Raw genomic sequence first — 13,055 nt, 5'->3', positions numbered from 1 at the left:
CTGGTAGCAATCACAACCTTCTTTCAAACCTAAATCTTACTAACTTTCTCATCCCCACCAAACTCAAATTCACCTATAGTATTTTGACAAAGATCCAGTTTAAAATACTATAAATTAAACAGTCAGGGCTTCAACTAATGACTATTTTCATCATTAAATAATCAGCCGATCATTTTGGTTTATTGGACTTTAAAATGGCCATCACAGTTTTCCAAAGCCCAAGTTTACATATACAATCAAAGCTGGGGGAAATTCAGTTTGCTTTGACAGACAACTGAGGAAAAACAAGACATTCATATTTGAGAAGTTGAGACCTGTGAATTTTGGGGCACCAGCGCTTAGAAAATTGATGCGAATGAATTTTCTGTCCACCGACTTATTGCTTCATCACCGAATCACTTCGGCTCTAATCTCAGTACGGGAATGTCGGCGTCAAAAATCCACATATAGCAACTGACAACAGCAGTATCACAAGATTCTAATCAATCAAGTACATGAAGATTCGATAAAAGAGCTCTCTTTAGTAAGAGCAGAATTAATGCAGACATCATAAAATGAGATTAAATTAAATGACGAATGATTCAGATGAACATAGCCATTGGTATCAGGTGGCATGTAAACATTTGTATTGGTTGTGTAAACATCTCTGAAGTGCACCAAGTCACAATGGATCCACTCCGAATGTATGATGATCTTTTGTGGCGCAAAAATAAAAAAAGCATTGTTTTATTTAATCATTTTTTTAAAGACTACATTGTGCTTTTGATAATTACACAGCAACTGTAATAACTGACAGGGTGACCTTCAAACCATTAACAACACTGAGGAGGCAGTGAAGAGCCAGACTGTCCACTCTGATAAGAATGGAGGAGGAAGCCAAAAAGTACAATAAACAATTGAGGACGGCATAAAATGCAGCCATCAGCACCTGTGATGCAAACGAGAACTTCATTTGTACAACCATTACCATTGAATATAATTAAATTGCATTTGGACAAAAGCAGGACGCCGGCGAGGAACAACGACACTGCCAAGAGAGCTTGCAGAATAATTGTAGACAATAGAAGAGAGACAGAGAAAGAAGCAGCTCTGGCTCAATACAACCTCTGCTCTAGATTTCTAAAACTCAACACTGTTTTGATTGGTCCATTACTTTATTCTGAACAATACCTTTATCTCCATTGACTGGTCTAACAGCCCAACAACAAGGTAAAACCTCTAAAACAGGAAAACTAATTACTGGCTCTACGGCAGCGCTCTCCCCCCGCCTCCTAAGACAAGAAGCCACAGCTGGAACGGATGATAAAACTTGGACTCCTCATCGTCATGGTGAGATCAAAGTCGCAGGCTTTCTATTTTTAAATTATTGGACTCTGGCTCTGTTGTCACTGGCTGAGCTCAAGCGCCAAAATTATTCTGTTTCTCTCTCTTTGTGTGTGAGCAGGTATATACTGTATGTTTGCAACGGCGTGTGCATATAACCTTAAAACTCCAACTCACATAAACAAAGAGCTCAGTTTAGGTTTCTTACAATCAATCTTTGCTTAATAATTTAGTCTTAAATCCATCAATGAACCTATTTTTCCCCTCAACTTCATGTCAGACTATGCTTCTGTAATTTGTTTTTATTTTCCCCTCAGTGACCTTGTGCCTGCACACACACGGGTATTATTCTACATTCAGTATAAACCAAGGTCACTTCTACAACTTTTCTTTTAAAAAAGGATAAAAACATGAATACCTCACTGTTTCATACAAATACACAGTACAAATCAAGGACAAGGTCACACACCATACAGAAGAGATTCCATTTTTAAAAATTAATTCATAGTTGTCCACAACCTCTACATGCTTACATTGAAAAGTCAGGTTAATGTTTCTGGATACTGCACAAAGCAATACTTTTACAGTAATTAAAAATGGGTATTTCTAGAGGATTTCCTAGAAATTAGCTTGACAACTGTTTTTTTATTATCCATTCAAGCTCAAAGAAGAAATCTGAAACAGATGCAGTTTATGATTTGGTGGGAGTTTAGCCGTGCACATCTGGATTGTACTGGAAATTAGCTTGACATCCTTCATAATGGAAGATAATCCCATGAGCACGTCACACGCGACCAAAATAAACAGCGAGTGACAGAGTTCATGTCGTGCAGCCTGATATTATGGTGTATGACGTTGTCGTTCGCTTGGACTGGATAAAAACGGAAAACGGCACAACCAGCAACAACTGGTTCTTATGTGTGAACAGAAGGTGTACAGCATCAGAGCTGGTGCTCAAATGTCCAAATCCACAGGGAAGAAACACAAACAGTGCTGCTCCCTGCACAGAACCTGCTTTGTAACCGATCTTTGAAGCGCATCGTGATGGAAGATCTCGCCTCCGTGACGCTATTTATAGCTTGGTAATGCATCAGAGGTCGCACCTTCCATCTCAGCAGAACCAACATCTGCCTCGATACACACTGGCTTATCCACCATTGATGATAGCAGACATCTAATGTTGTGGTTGGATGCAGAATCTTAGTGCAGACTCTCATTTCAACAAGTATCTGAGACTTTTTTTCTTGTTTGATTCACTTTCTTGAATGTCTTGTGATTACTCATCAGTCATTTCATTTTCTCAGTCTGATACTGACATCACATTCATGACAATTTATGAGCTAGCATGATAAAAATTTAGATTTAATTATGCATGGTACAATGATAGTAGCTGTTCAGCTGTGAGATGCGGCTGCGCTCTTCCTTTAAAATGACTTCATTGTCAACACTGACAAACACTGACTTTTGGTGTGTCACAACGATCATAACAAGTAGAAGTGGGGCTTGTCACTCCTCTGTCTTTCATAAAGCCACGGTGCACAAAGTGCTGGCTAATCTGATCTGAGCCCGTATTTTTCAAAAGCAGTCAGTCAGTCCATCAGCCAAACTATGAGAGAGGCCACAAGATAACAAGATAAGCCTGGGCCAGGCTGGTGAGGTGGGTCCTGAGGAGGCTGTGCGTAGATGACGGAAGACCCTTCCTTTCATGCCGTGTACAGCCAGAGCCTGTCTGGACTGCACTTCCTAATAAATCTGACTTAATGCCATGTCAGTGCTAACCTGACCTCTTTAAAAGATGCACAAGGTTTTGAAAATGTATAACAACAGCTGTATGAAGAAAAAAGTGGAAAGACGGTGCAGATTGGAATGGAAGAATAAGACTTTTCTTTTTTCACTGTGGAGTGTGGTTGAGGTGCCAGATTGGCTTGGCGTACTGGGCCATTTTTTTGTACACAGAAAGAAAAAGAAAGGGGTTGGACAAATGATTGCTTCAGTGGGACACCGTCAGCATGCAAAGCCAACTCTAGTACACACACATCTATTGCTTCTCAAGTGAAAAATGGAAGAAGCAGAGAAAAGTGCTACTGATATTCATACTCCTCCATCTTGTGCTGCCATGAACATTGAAGCTTGTGAGGTGTAAGTACGATCTACTATTGTGACCTTGAACTGTGCCTCTACAGTCTGTACAGTAAGGATCCACTGAGTGTGTGAGTGTGCATTCAGATGGGGCGGAAAAGGCATCAGGCATTTGGTGACCTCTTTCAGCCCCTCTGCACATCCTGAGTGACCCAGTGTTCAGTAATCAGACCTTTTTGCATGGGCGCGAGCCAGCTCTGTCCCGTTAAGTCACTGACCACACGACCAGACTGAGAAGCTTAACTGTAACAAAACGTGCAACAATTAAGAAGGCAGCGATACAGTAAAGTGACGCCATCTTTGAACTGTGAACTGCTGCAGCTCACAGGGCCAAGATGCGTGACATCAATCACCCTTTGGCATGAATGCAGAGGACGCTGACTTGTGGAAGATGTGACAAAATAACAGCAGCACGCTACATTTACTGCAAGAAAACACAACAAAAATAGTATAGTCCCAAAAATTTCCAGTGAAAATTGTATATTTAAAGCTACACAAGGTGATATTTGTTGCAGCGATATTGTATTGGATTATATTACACTGCAATGCGTTAATGGTATTTTCTTTCCAGACAGGCCACTGGCATTCTTGCGTAGCCCTAATGTCTGAAGTCAGTGTACAATCAATATTTAAAGCAATAATGGTTCATTTTTCAGTGTCACTTCTGGCTAGTAAAGAGCTTTGAGTTGATTAAAAAAAACTTCCATATGTCTATCCCAAAAAGACATATTACAATTTCAAACAAGAAGGCTGCAGGGTTGTGTCTCATAAGAGTTCGGATAGCAGAGGTGCCAACCTAGCTCACTGAGCTAAGGCAGAGTGCACTTAAGATTAACCAGCGGCTAAGCACTCATTAGGTAAACAAAGGTATTAAGAACCAATCAGGCCAGAATTGATAGATAAACACTTCCTTCCAACATCTGTTTGGGGTCAAAGATGAACAAATAAAATCACATCATGCACTGGGATCAACTGAACGGACAACTCAGCTCAAGCAGGATTACATGATTCTATTATGTGAATCTGAGTTATTGAGCTATTAGGTCAGTTGTTTAAATGTAACTCTCCAGTTTTAATAGTTATTACAGCTGCATACTTAATCATTTCTCCCAATTTAGATACAAAGTCACCAAAATTAAAGCTGCTATTAATAATATTTTTATATCATTAAGGGATCAAATGAATGTTTGTATGTGAAATCCACTGCTCTCAATGACAAACCTACAGGCAATTACCACCGCACCCGACTCTACATTGCATTTTAGTCTCTTTCAGCTTATTGCTTTGGTTTTATGAAATGCAACTTTGCTGTTATGATTGACTCTCAACAGCCCCGATTTCTGCTGCAGCAGGAATCTGTTTTCAAAAAGCTCCAACAACTAACTTAACAACTATCTGTTGGACAAAGTGGAGCATTCTGCAGCTAAACATATATGACATATATGTCGATAACGATTGGTGGAGAGCAAAGTAGAGCCAGAAGGAGAGTGAATAATAGACTTACACTCATCATGCTACACAACCCCAAATGAACACTAATGTTGTGTCTGTTTCATGTGTAAACGAGCAACTGTTTGCTAACATGTTAGCCATATCAGCGTAGAAGGTGATAATATTTCAGTGTTTTGATTGAAGCTTGTTTCTGCTTCCCCCTACTGGCCTGGTTTAATCTGTTGTCAGTTTCATTAAGCAGTAAACACTATTTTTTTTTTTTAAACGATCAGCATGGATGGTTGTGTTTTTTCTTTTCTTTTTTTTTTTTTTTTTTTTTAGTAGTGCAAGCAGAGTTCATTTTCCACCTCAGACTGACTCATTCATCAACTGGTAGCCAAGGTTGTCAAGTTGTCATAGATGGTGGTAAGCAGTTACAGTAATAGATTTCATGAGGATTTCAAAACTGCGGTTGTATTTCTGCAGGCAAGAATTTAGCATGGAAAGAGCACTCTCTTAACTACTGTATGTGTGGTCTTGAACTTGCTGAATATAAAATACCTCTACTGTCTTATTTTGCCATAATTCCAAGTCAATCTAAATGCATAGCATTATGGAGCATTCATGGTTGTGTTGACTGGATTAAGAAATTTGATGAGGCTGACCGTTGAACTTCTGATAAAAATAGTGGCTTTAAATAGACCTAACATCCCCTACATAGAGCTGAGATCTGACAGTTCCGTTTGAACTGTATTGATAATGTTACACCTCGTCCCTGGGGTAAAAAAAAAGAAAAAAAATCCCATGACACCTTTGATCTGTCAAATGATCGAAAAGCAAGCCCTGCTCTCAACATTTAACGCTCTGCCTGGGAGCTAAAGCATTATTTTCTAGAAAATAAGAGAAACAAAGCCATCTATTTTTATGTTACCTGCAGCAGAATAAACAAGTTACACAAAAGAAACTTTTCATGTCAAAAAAAGAAAAGAGAACGCAGCACCAGCAGTTATGTAACGAGATGAAAGGCAGCAGTCTCAGACAGTACAAAACTGACTGATGACTTCTAAATGCAGAACATCACACTGCTGTCAATGTTCCTCTCAGAATATAATTTACGTGGTATTTATGGCATAAACTGTTGATGGCCTACTGCAAATTACTGACCCAGCCACAGAAGAGAGGTGGTGTTGTGGTGTCTGTAGGTTGCTGACTGCCTGTTCGTCCGTCTGTGGCAGCAATGTAACGTAGAACGGGGACATCCCTATATAATAATGCATTAAGTAATCTCAGATCTCAGGGAAGCCCATTTTAAATCAAGTTTAGTTCAAGGGCGTAACGTCAAATGACACCCTCTTGTCCTTACAATGCAAAACTTCACACCTGGACAGTACAGTATGGAGGATTTAAGGACTCCTTGGTGCTAAATCATAACAGTGAAATGATTAACATACAGAAGAGCTGCTCTCAGTTCATCCAAAGACTACAGCTGATACAAAACGCTGCTGCCAGGCTTTTGACACTACACTTCACTGGTTACCTGTGAGTCTTAGAATTGATTTTAAAATTTTCCTGCTTGTTTCTAAAGCCTTAAAAGGTTTGGCTCCTGCCTACATCTGTGAGCTATGAACTCCCTGCGAGTCTAATAGCTGCTTGAGATCCTCTGGCAGGGCCTTAATGGTTCCAAAATCTCCGCTTGTCAGTAAAGGTGACCCCTCAGCTGTGGAACTCACTGCCTGAGGATCTACGCAAACTCACTGTCTCTATTAAATCTCTTCTTGAAACTCACTTTTATCTAACGGCTTTTTCTTTACTGATGCTTTTTGTTATATTATTATTCTTGTATTGTATAATTATTTATCTTGTTTTAGATTTGTGTTTTTGATTTATTAAATGTATTCCTTGTTTTTACTGTGAAGCACTTTGTAGCTATGTTTTGAAATGTGCTCTATAAATATAGATTATTATATTAGTGAATGTCAGCTAAAAATAGACAAAAGAAATAGAAACACAAAGCAGATCGTAGATTTTGTAGGACAATTTTATGAGGTAGCTCACTCATCCTCGTCCTTGCCCTCCTGTCTTATTTTCCACTGTTCATGTATGACACACGCATGGCTGCTAAATTGCCAATTAAATCTCAAAATAACACTTGTGTCTTCAAATACACGTGTCCCCAAAGTGTCAAAGCTTGATTAAAAAAGGGTGTTTAGATGATTATATTCTAATAATATTTGTACCTTTCTAGTTCTATTAACCCCCGTAGACACAGACTGCCAACTAAAAAGAGGTTAGGTGACAGCGTGTGCCTGGTAAAATAATGGCTTTGGACTAATTTTGTACACCTTTAATTCCTTCATTTCATGTATTCTATGTTTGATATGTTTTGAAAGCAGGCTGCGGAGAGGTGCAGCCATGAGATTGTTACCGTCAATGCAAGAGAGAGGACAAGCAAAATCAGCTGTAAGCGATGTGGGAGATGAAACATGATGGCGGGGTTTGATCGATTCATCTGTCTTCCACTATTTTTCCCCTCATCAAAAGTTGTTTTTCAACACACACATAGTGACGCGCGCACGCACGCACACACACACGCACCTCTCTTGGCCAAAGTACCCAGAATCCATTGCACCTCAAGGTCACCTGAGTCTTCTCTGGCTCTCAGCCTGTGCACCTCAGTTCTCTCTCTCCTCTTGCTCGTTAGCTCTACATCAAAGTAATACAGCGCAAAGAGGACCAACAGAAATAACTATTTTCGTGCTTTTTAAATGAAGAGGTGTTATTTTTAGCATTTTGGTTTCACACACTGCATGGCAAACGGCACCGTTGGCTTCCTCAAGAGTTTCTCCCAACATTGTGCAACCTGCAGTTTAAATATCCTTTATGTACTTAAAATAAATCCCGGTTTAATGAAAGCTTTACAATACAACTTTCTCAAAATTTCATTTCCATCTCATGTCACAAAGAAATCTAAATCCGTCTGGATAATCTCTACACCGGTATCAAATTGCACTGCAGTGTCTTTTGCCCTCAAGTGTCATTGAGGGGGTGAATGTTATGTGAAGTAATGCAATGATTTTTAAAGTTAGAATATTGAACGTTTATGCAAATAGTAAAATACTGCACCAAATGTCTGGACATAGAGAACCTCCTCTAAGGCCTGGTGCGATCATCCTTTTTGTCCCGTGCCTTCCTCCATATTTTCCATCAAACTCCTTACTATCTGTGGTTCAGCTCACCAAGCTATATGTTTACGCAACAATTTAGATACAGTATTTATGTGGGAAATCTTTAACTGGGAAGAAAATAGCTCCTGAGATTTTCCAAGGGATTTGTTTGTCAGACCGGGACACAATTTGTAGAGCTTAACCCAGAATTACACATTTGACTCTGTTTTATTAATCCCACGGTGCCAGCGCTGTGCAGCGTTGCCTCAACCATATTAATGTACAATGGTCAGTTTAGCTGTTGAAAGTGACTTAAGAGTTTCTTTTATTTGCCTCATGAAGTAATGAACATATACAACAGTCTCATAAACCATACGTTTGGCATTTGTTGTTGCATATTGAATGATCTAAGCGTGCGGCACATCTGTGAGCCATTGGTTTCATTTGAAAGTGGTCATTGGGTTGATGAGAACAAGAAAAAAAAAAAAAAGGAGTGTGGAATTAAAAGCATGTCTCCACTAACAAACTGCTTTCATTTTCATTTTTGGCTCAACTGAAACAATTATCAAAAGCAAGCCTGGCTTCATTACAATAGCAAATCAGCTGCATGATAGGTGTAAAACGACAAGTGTGTGTGTACATGCAAGAGGAGATATCAAAAGTAATTTCTATCATAGACGCATTACTGCACACCTGCTGTAACTTCCACAGTCTGACATTTTAAATAGAATTGTATTTTAGATGTATAGTAGATGGTGGTGGGAGGTGGGAGAAATTAATAAGTGATACGGTTCAAGAAGCCAACTCACCTTGGGCTGCACTGCGACCTCTACCACTTGATTCTTGGTCATGCAACTTTTGACGAAGCCCTCAACTTTGCTGTTGAACTTCATAAAGATCACGTAGGCGGCGTAGCCTGAGAGCAGTGTGATACTTTCCCACATGGAGATGAAGTTATCCAGGAAGAAGATGATGAGCAGGATCAGATCCAGGATGTAGAAGGAGACGTCGCGGAAGAGTGGCCACCATGTTAAGTTGAGGATCTCCTTGGAGAAGATGGCGCACATCCCGATGACGAAGAGAATATTGAAGACGGCTGAGCCCACGATGGTCCCGATGCCCACGTTGCTGTGTGAGATGAAGACACCGATGATGGAGGTGAAGAGCTCTGGAGCTGAGCCGCCTGCCGCCATGAAGGTGGCACCTGCGACGTCATCCGAAATGGTCAGCTTCTCCGTGATGACCGTGAGCGCTGGGACGAAAAACTCGTCACACACTATGGCTAAGGCGATGAACATGTAGATCATGCCAAACATGTGAAGGGCCACTGCTCCTTGGCGCCTCTCCTCAAGGGTGAAAATATCTGGCGGGTACTCCCCCTGGCTCTCGTTGCTATCTGCTGTAGATTTCATGGCTATTGGCATGTCTGCTGAGACATTGGGGTCCCTCTGGTTTTGGGTGAAAAGTAGAGTCCTGTGGGGGGATGACTGGTGGAGACTCTTCTGGGGGAGCACTGGCTCACTGAGACCATCTGAGCTCCAGGTCAAGGCACTGAAGGAGACGGCACTAACGGCCACCATGCTGAAGACGAACCCTAAGATTCGCACTGGCCTCAGCTTTTTACGCAGACACCGGTGTCCCCGCCGCTTGCAGGCAGGACCCAATATGGGTCGTCGCTCTAGTGTATCCATGCAGGGTTGATCTGAAGCCATCTCTATGCAGCTCGTGATGTCCTCACTCTCAGTGGTTAGGTAGGAAGAGGGGAGAGTGGGGAGCAGGTTTTACTGGGGAAAATGCATGGTGCTCTCTTCAGTTTCAAATGAGTTGAGAAGATTGTAGGTGCTTTCCAGGGTCTGGTTTGCCAAATGATGTCTTCATATTAGCCTCTGCTGGCAAATGTCAAAAGAATGAAGAAAAAAATATTATTGAGCCAGGACATAAACTCAGGGGTGTGAATTAATAACAAAACACAATAAAATTGAAAACTGGTTTGGATATTAAGACCACATATTTATTTAAAAAATACTGGCTTAAACTAGCTAATTAAGTGAACAATTTAATTAGATAGAAATTAATTAATTGATTCTTTACTCAGTTTTGATAATTGTCATCTGTCACGTGAAACATTTAATTTACACAAATTCTCAAATGTGAGCTTTTGCTGCTTTTTCACAAAATTGCAAAGTGAATAGCATAACTTGTGATGGACAACTCTTTCCTGACATGTCTTTAAAAACATGAAAATAATAATAATAATAATAATAATAATAATAATAATAATAATAATGCTCAAACAATGGCTAAATTGACAAATAATCACAAGTGTTGCTGTTGAGTTGGCTACAAATCAGCACTAATCTACACCTGATCACTGCCACAAAAATCATCCATGTTGATATTTAGTCAAATATTAAATCCCCAGTTAGGCTACATGTGGAATGTGAAATACTGATTACCGTTTTAAAATCATTGTCATTCTCTCTCACTGAAGTAAATCTCTACATCATATGAAATGAAAACTAAAAATCAAGAATGTATAACATCTTAAATGTGCTGACAGATCATCAACTCATCCTCTTAGTGTACATTTAAGCGAGATGCGCAGCCACTGTATGTCCTTAATAGACTCACGAAAGCTCTATGTAGATATAAATATAGTCATTTACAATTTCAAGTCATTAACGTTAAATTGAAACCACGAGAGACACAAACAGACACGAAAAACTTGTAAGAAGGGCAGATGATTCTGACTGATGCTGGTTTGACCATTTTCATTATCCTATGTATTCAGATGTTGGACAAACAACTTGCATCCAAAATGTGAAATCTGCTGTTTTTACCTGGGAAATTATCACGAAATGTGAAGGCCGACGGTTTACGGACATCACTTGGCTGCAGTCAGTGGAAAACGGTAAACGCTATGACGCTGCTTCCAGGGAAAAGCAGATAGAAACACACATCCTGTCCTGTTTGACTTTTCAGAGATGCACAGCCTGCTGCCTTTCAGCTGAACGGCTTGTCTGAGATGCCAGTTCCACTGACAACTCTGTCTGCCCTTCAATAATGCCTTCGCCCTTTCACAGCGGTATCACCACACAACAAACAGCTAACCATCGTCCCCGACCAAAACAGCCCAACATTAGTTTCCCTGGCGAGGCGCACGACGCGTGGAGAGGCTGCAGACTGTGTCATGCCTTACCTTTGACAGAGGCAAGAAAACAGCCGCACGGCACAGCAGCAGGTTGAAATTAGGAAATCCTCTCCGGTGCCCTCTTGCTCTCATTGAGCAAAATGTGACCGGTCTCTGCTCTCCGACGACAGAGGAGGAGCTTTGGAGGGGAGGGGGGGGAGAGAGAAAAAAAAAACTGCTTTTCCAACTGCGCTCACCTCTCTCCCTCACAGCAGCAGAGGCGGCAGCAGCAGCAGCATCCCTCCCGTCTCGGATGAGAGAAAAAAAAAAAAAAAAGCACCCGGTCGAAAATACCTCGCTAATGTGGCAGAATATTGTGCTGGGCTGGGCTTACCACGTGAACCGGGTGGTTTATTAATAAAGCCAGGTAAGCGGCAGACGGCGCATCCTTTCCTGCTCAGCTCATGGGGGGGGGGGGGGGGGGGCTTTGGTGATGTTGCATTTTGAGGGAGGAGTTGCCGTGGTTACACAGCAAAGACACTATTCCTGCTTATTTTTTATTTTTTTATTCCTATGATGACGGAACAGGTGGATGTGCTTCAGCTCAGCAGCTGATCTATGTGTAAGCCTTAGGTCATTTCAAGGTTATATGCAAGTGCTGGATCAAATATTTCACTGCAAGGTGCAGCTCAAGGTGCAGCATCACTGATATTTTATTACCCACAAATGACACATCTTCACGCTTAGAGTATGATATTTGAAGTGAAAGGATTTTTCTTACATTTTGGGAAATTCACACAATCATATCCTCATGTTCTGCGTGTCCAATATGAAGCTGTAGCCAGCAGCCAGTTAGCTTAGCTTAGCACCAACTACCAGCACTTCTTAAGTCCACTGATAATACAATTCAGACATAAGGTACTAATCTGCACCCATCCACAGTATAAAAATGACTATTTGTGGGTTTACGACTTCCTGGAGTCTACGCTGTTGGGAGAAGTTTGCCAAAAGTTTCAGGGCTTTATACTAGATATTGTTACTGGCAGACTTCAGTTTTCAGTTGCAGTTTGGTTGCATTTATGCAGTAGGTTTGGGTTGAAACCACATGCAAAAGCTCTCTGGCATAAAGCCTTGAGAGTGATCTAGTCTACCACAAATTGAAATATGGCCTGTTCATTAGTGAGCTTCAGAAGTGCTGCTAGACAGAATTTGTTACCTTTGGACAGAGCCAGGTTAGCTTTTGCCCCAGTCTCCAAACTCACTGCCAAACTAACCAGCTGCTGGCTGCTGCTTCATATCTATTACAAAGCAAATTTCCTAAAGTGTTGAGCATTTAATTTAATATCAATATCTATTTCTTTACATTTTTTTATATTTTAAATGACCACTGAAATAGTAAACATGAAAAGGACACACATCCTTTATGTGCCAGTTTGCTTCATTTTGAATATGCCACTAATACCAAGTCTTCATCTGACATAATCATCATCATCATCATTATCCTTACAGCCCCCCAGGTTGCAATGTTTCCACTAATGTCAAATAAAGCCCCACAACAATTTAGCATTAGACAACAGGTCAAACTCTGTTGGACAGAAGCAGACATGCAATCTCTACACAGTGTGACAAAGTATGTGTGACACTAATGGCCTGGTGCTGTATAATAAATCATGATTCACTGACCTCATTGATTTCCCCCTCTGCTCTGCTCTCCTCTCCTCCACTGAAGCAGTCTCTCGTTACCTAACAGGAAACACACAGGCCGACAGCATTAACTTGAGTTACCTCAGATTATCAATAGTCAGATGTTTTGGGAGTACTATCCACTACGCTAAATTAGCTGATTTAGTAGATAGGTCTTTGATATG

General features: G+C 40.7%; 1 protein-coding gene across 10 annotated transcripts in view; it reads right to left on the bottom strand.

Moving 5' to 3' along the window:
- The window catches only part of LOC130164183 (sodium/potassium/calcium exchanger 2-like), a 46,299-nt gene extending 34,729 nt beyond the window's left edge, over nt 1-11,570 (bottom strand). The window contains exons 1-2 of one of the 10 annotated variants that reach the window (XM_056368726.1): nt 11,257-11,570; nt 8,867-9,943 (exon numbers count right to left, since the gene is read on the bottom strand). In XM_056368726.1, the coding sequence (XP_056224701.1) occupies nt 8,867-9,769 (903 nt within the window). In that variant the 5' untranslated portion in view covers nt 9,770-9,943; nt 11,257-11,570. Of the gene's footprint in view, nt 1-8,866; nt 9,947-10,897; nt 11,224-11,256 lie in introns of those variants that run through there. The other 9 variants (XM_056368723.1, XM_056368722.1, XM_056368727.1 and 6 more) reach the window with 9 other exon arrangements.
- Between the last annotated feature and the right edge of the window lie 1,485 nt (nt 11,571-13,055).

The sequence above is a fragment of the Seriola aureovittata genome, chromosome 23 (assembly GCF_021018895.1).
Source record: "Seriola aureovittata isolate HTS-2021-v1 ecotype China chromosome 23, ASM2101889v1, whole genome shotgun sequence".
Lineage (NCBI taxonomy): Eukaryota > Metazoa > Chordata > Actinopteri > Carangiformes > Carangidae > Seriola > Seriola aureovittata.
Note: the sequence above shows the minus strand (reverse complement) of the source record. Positions and strands in the feature narration are given on the sequence as shown.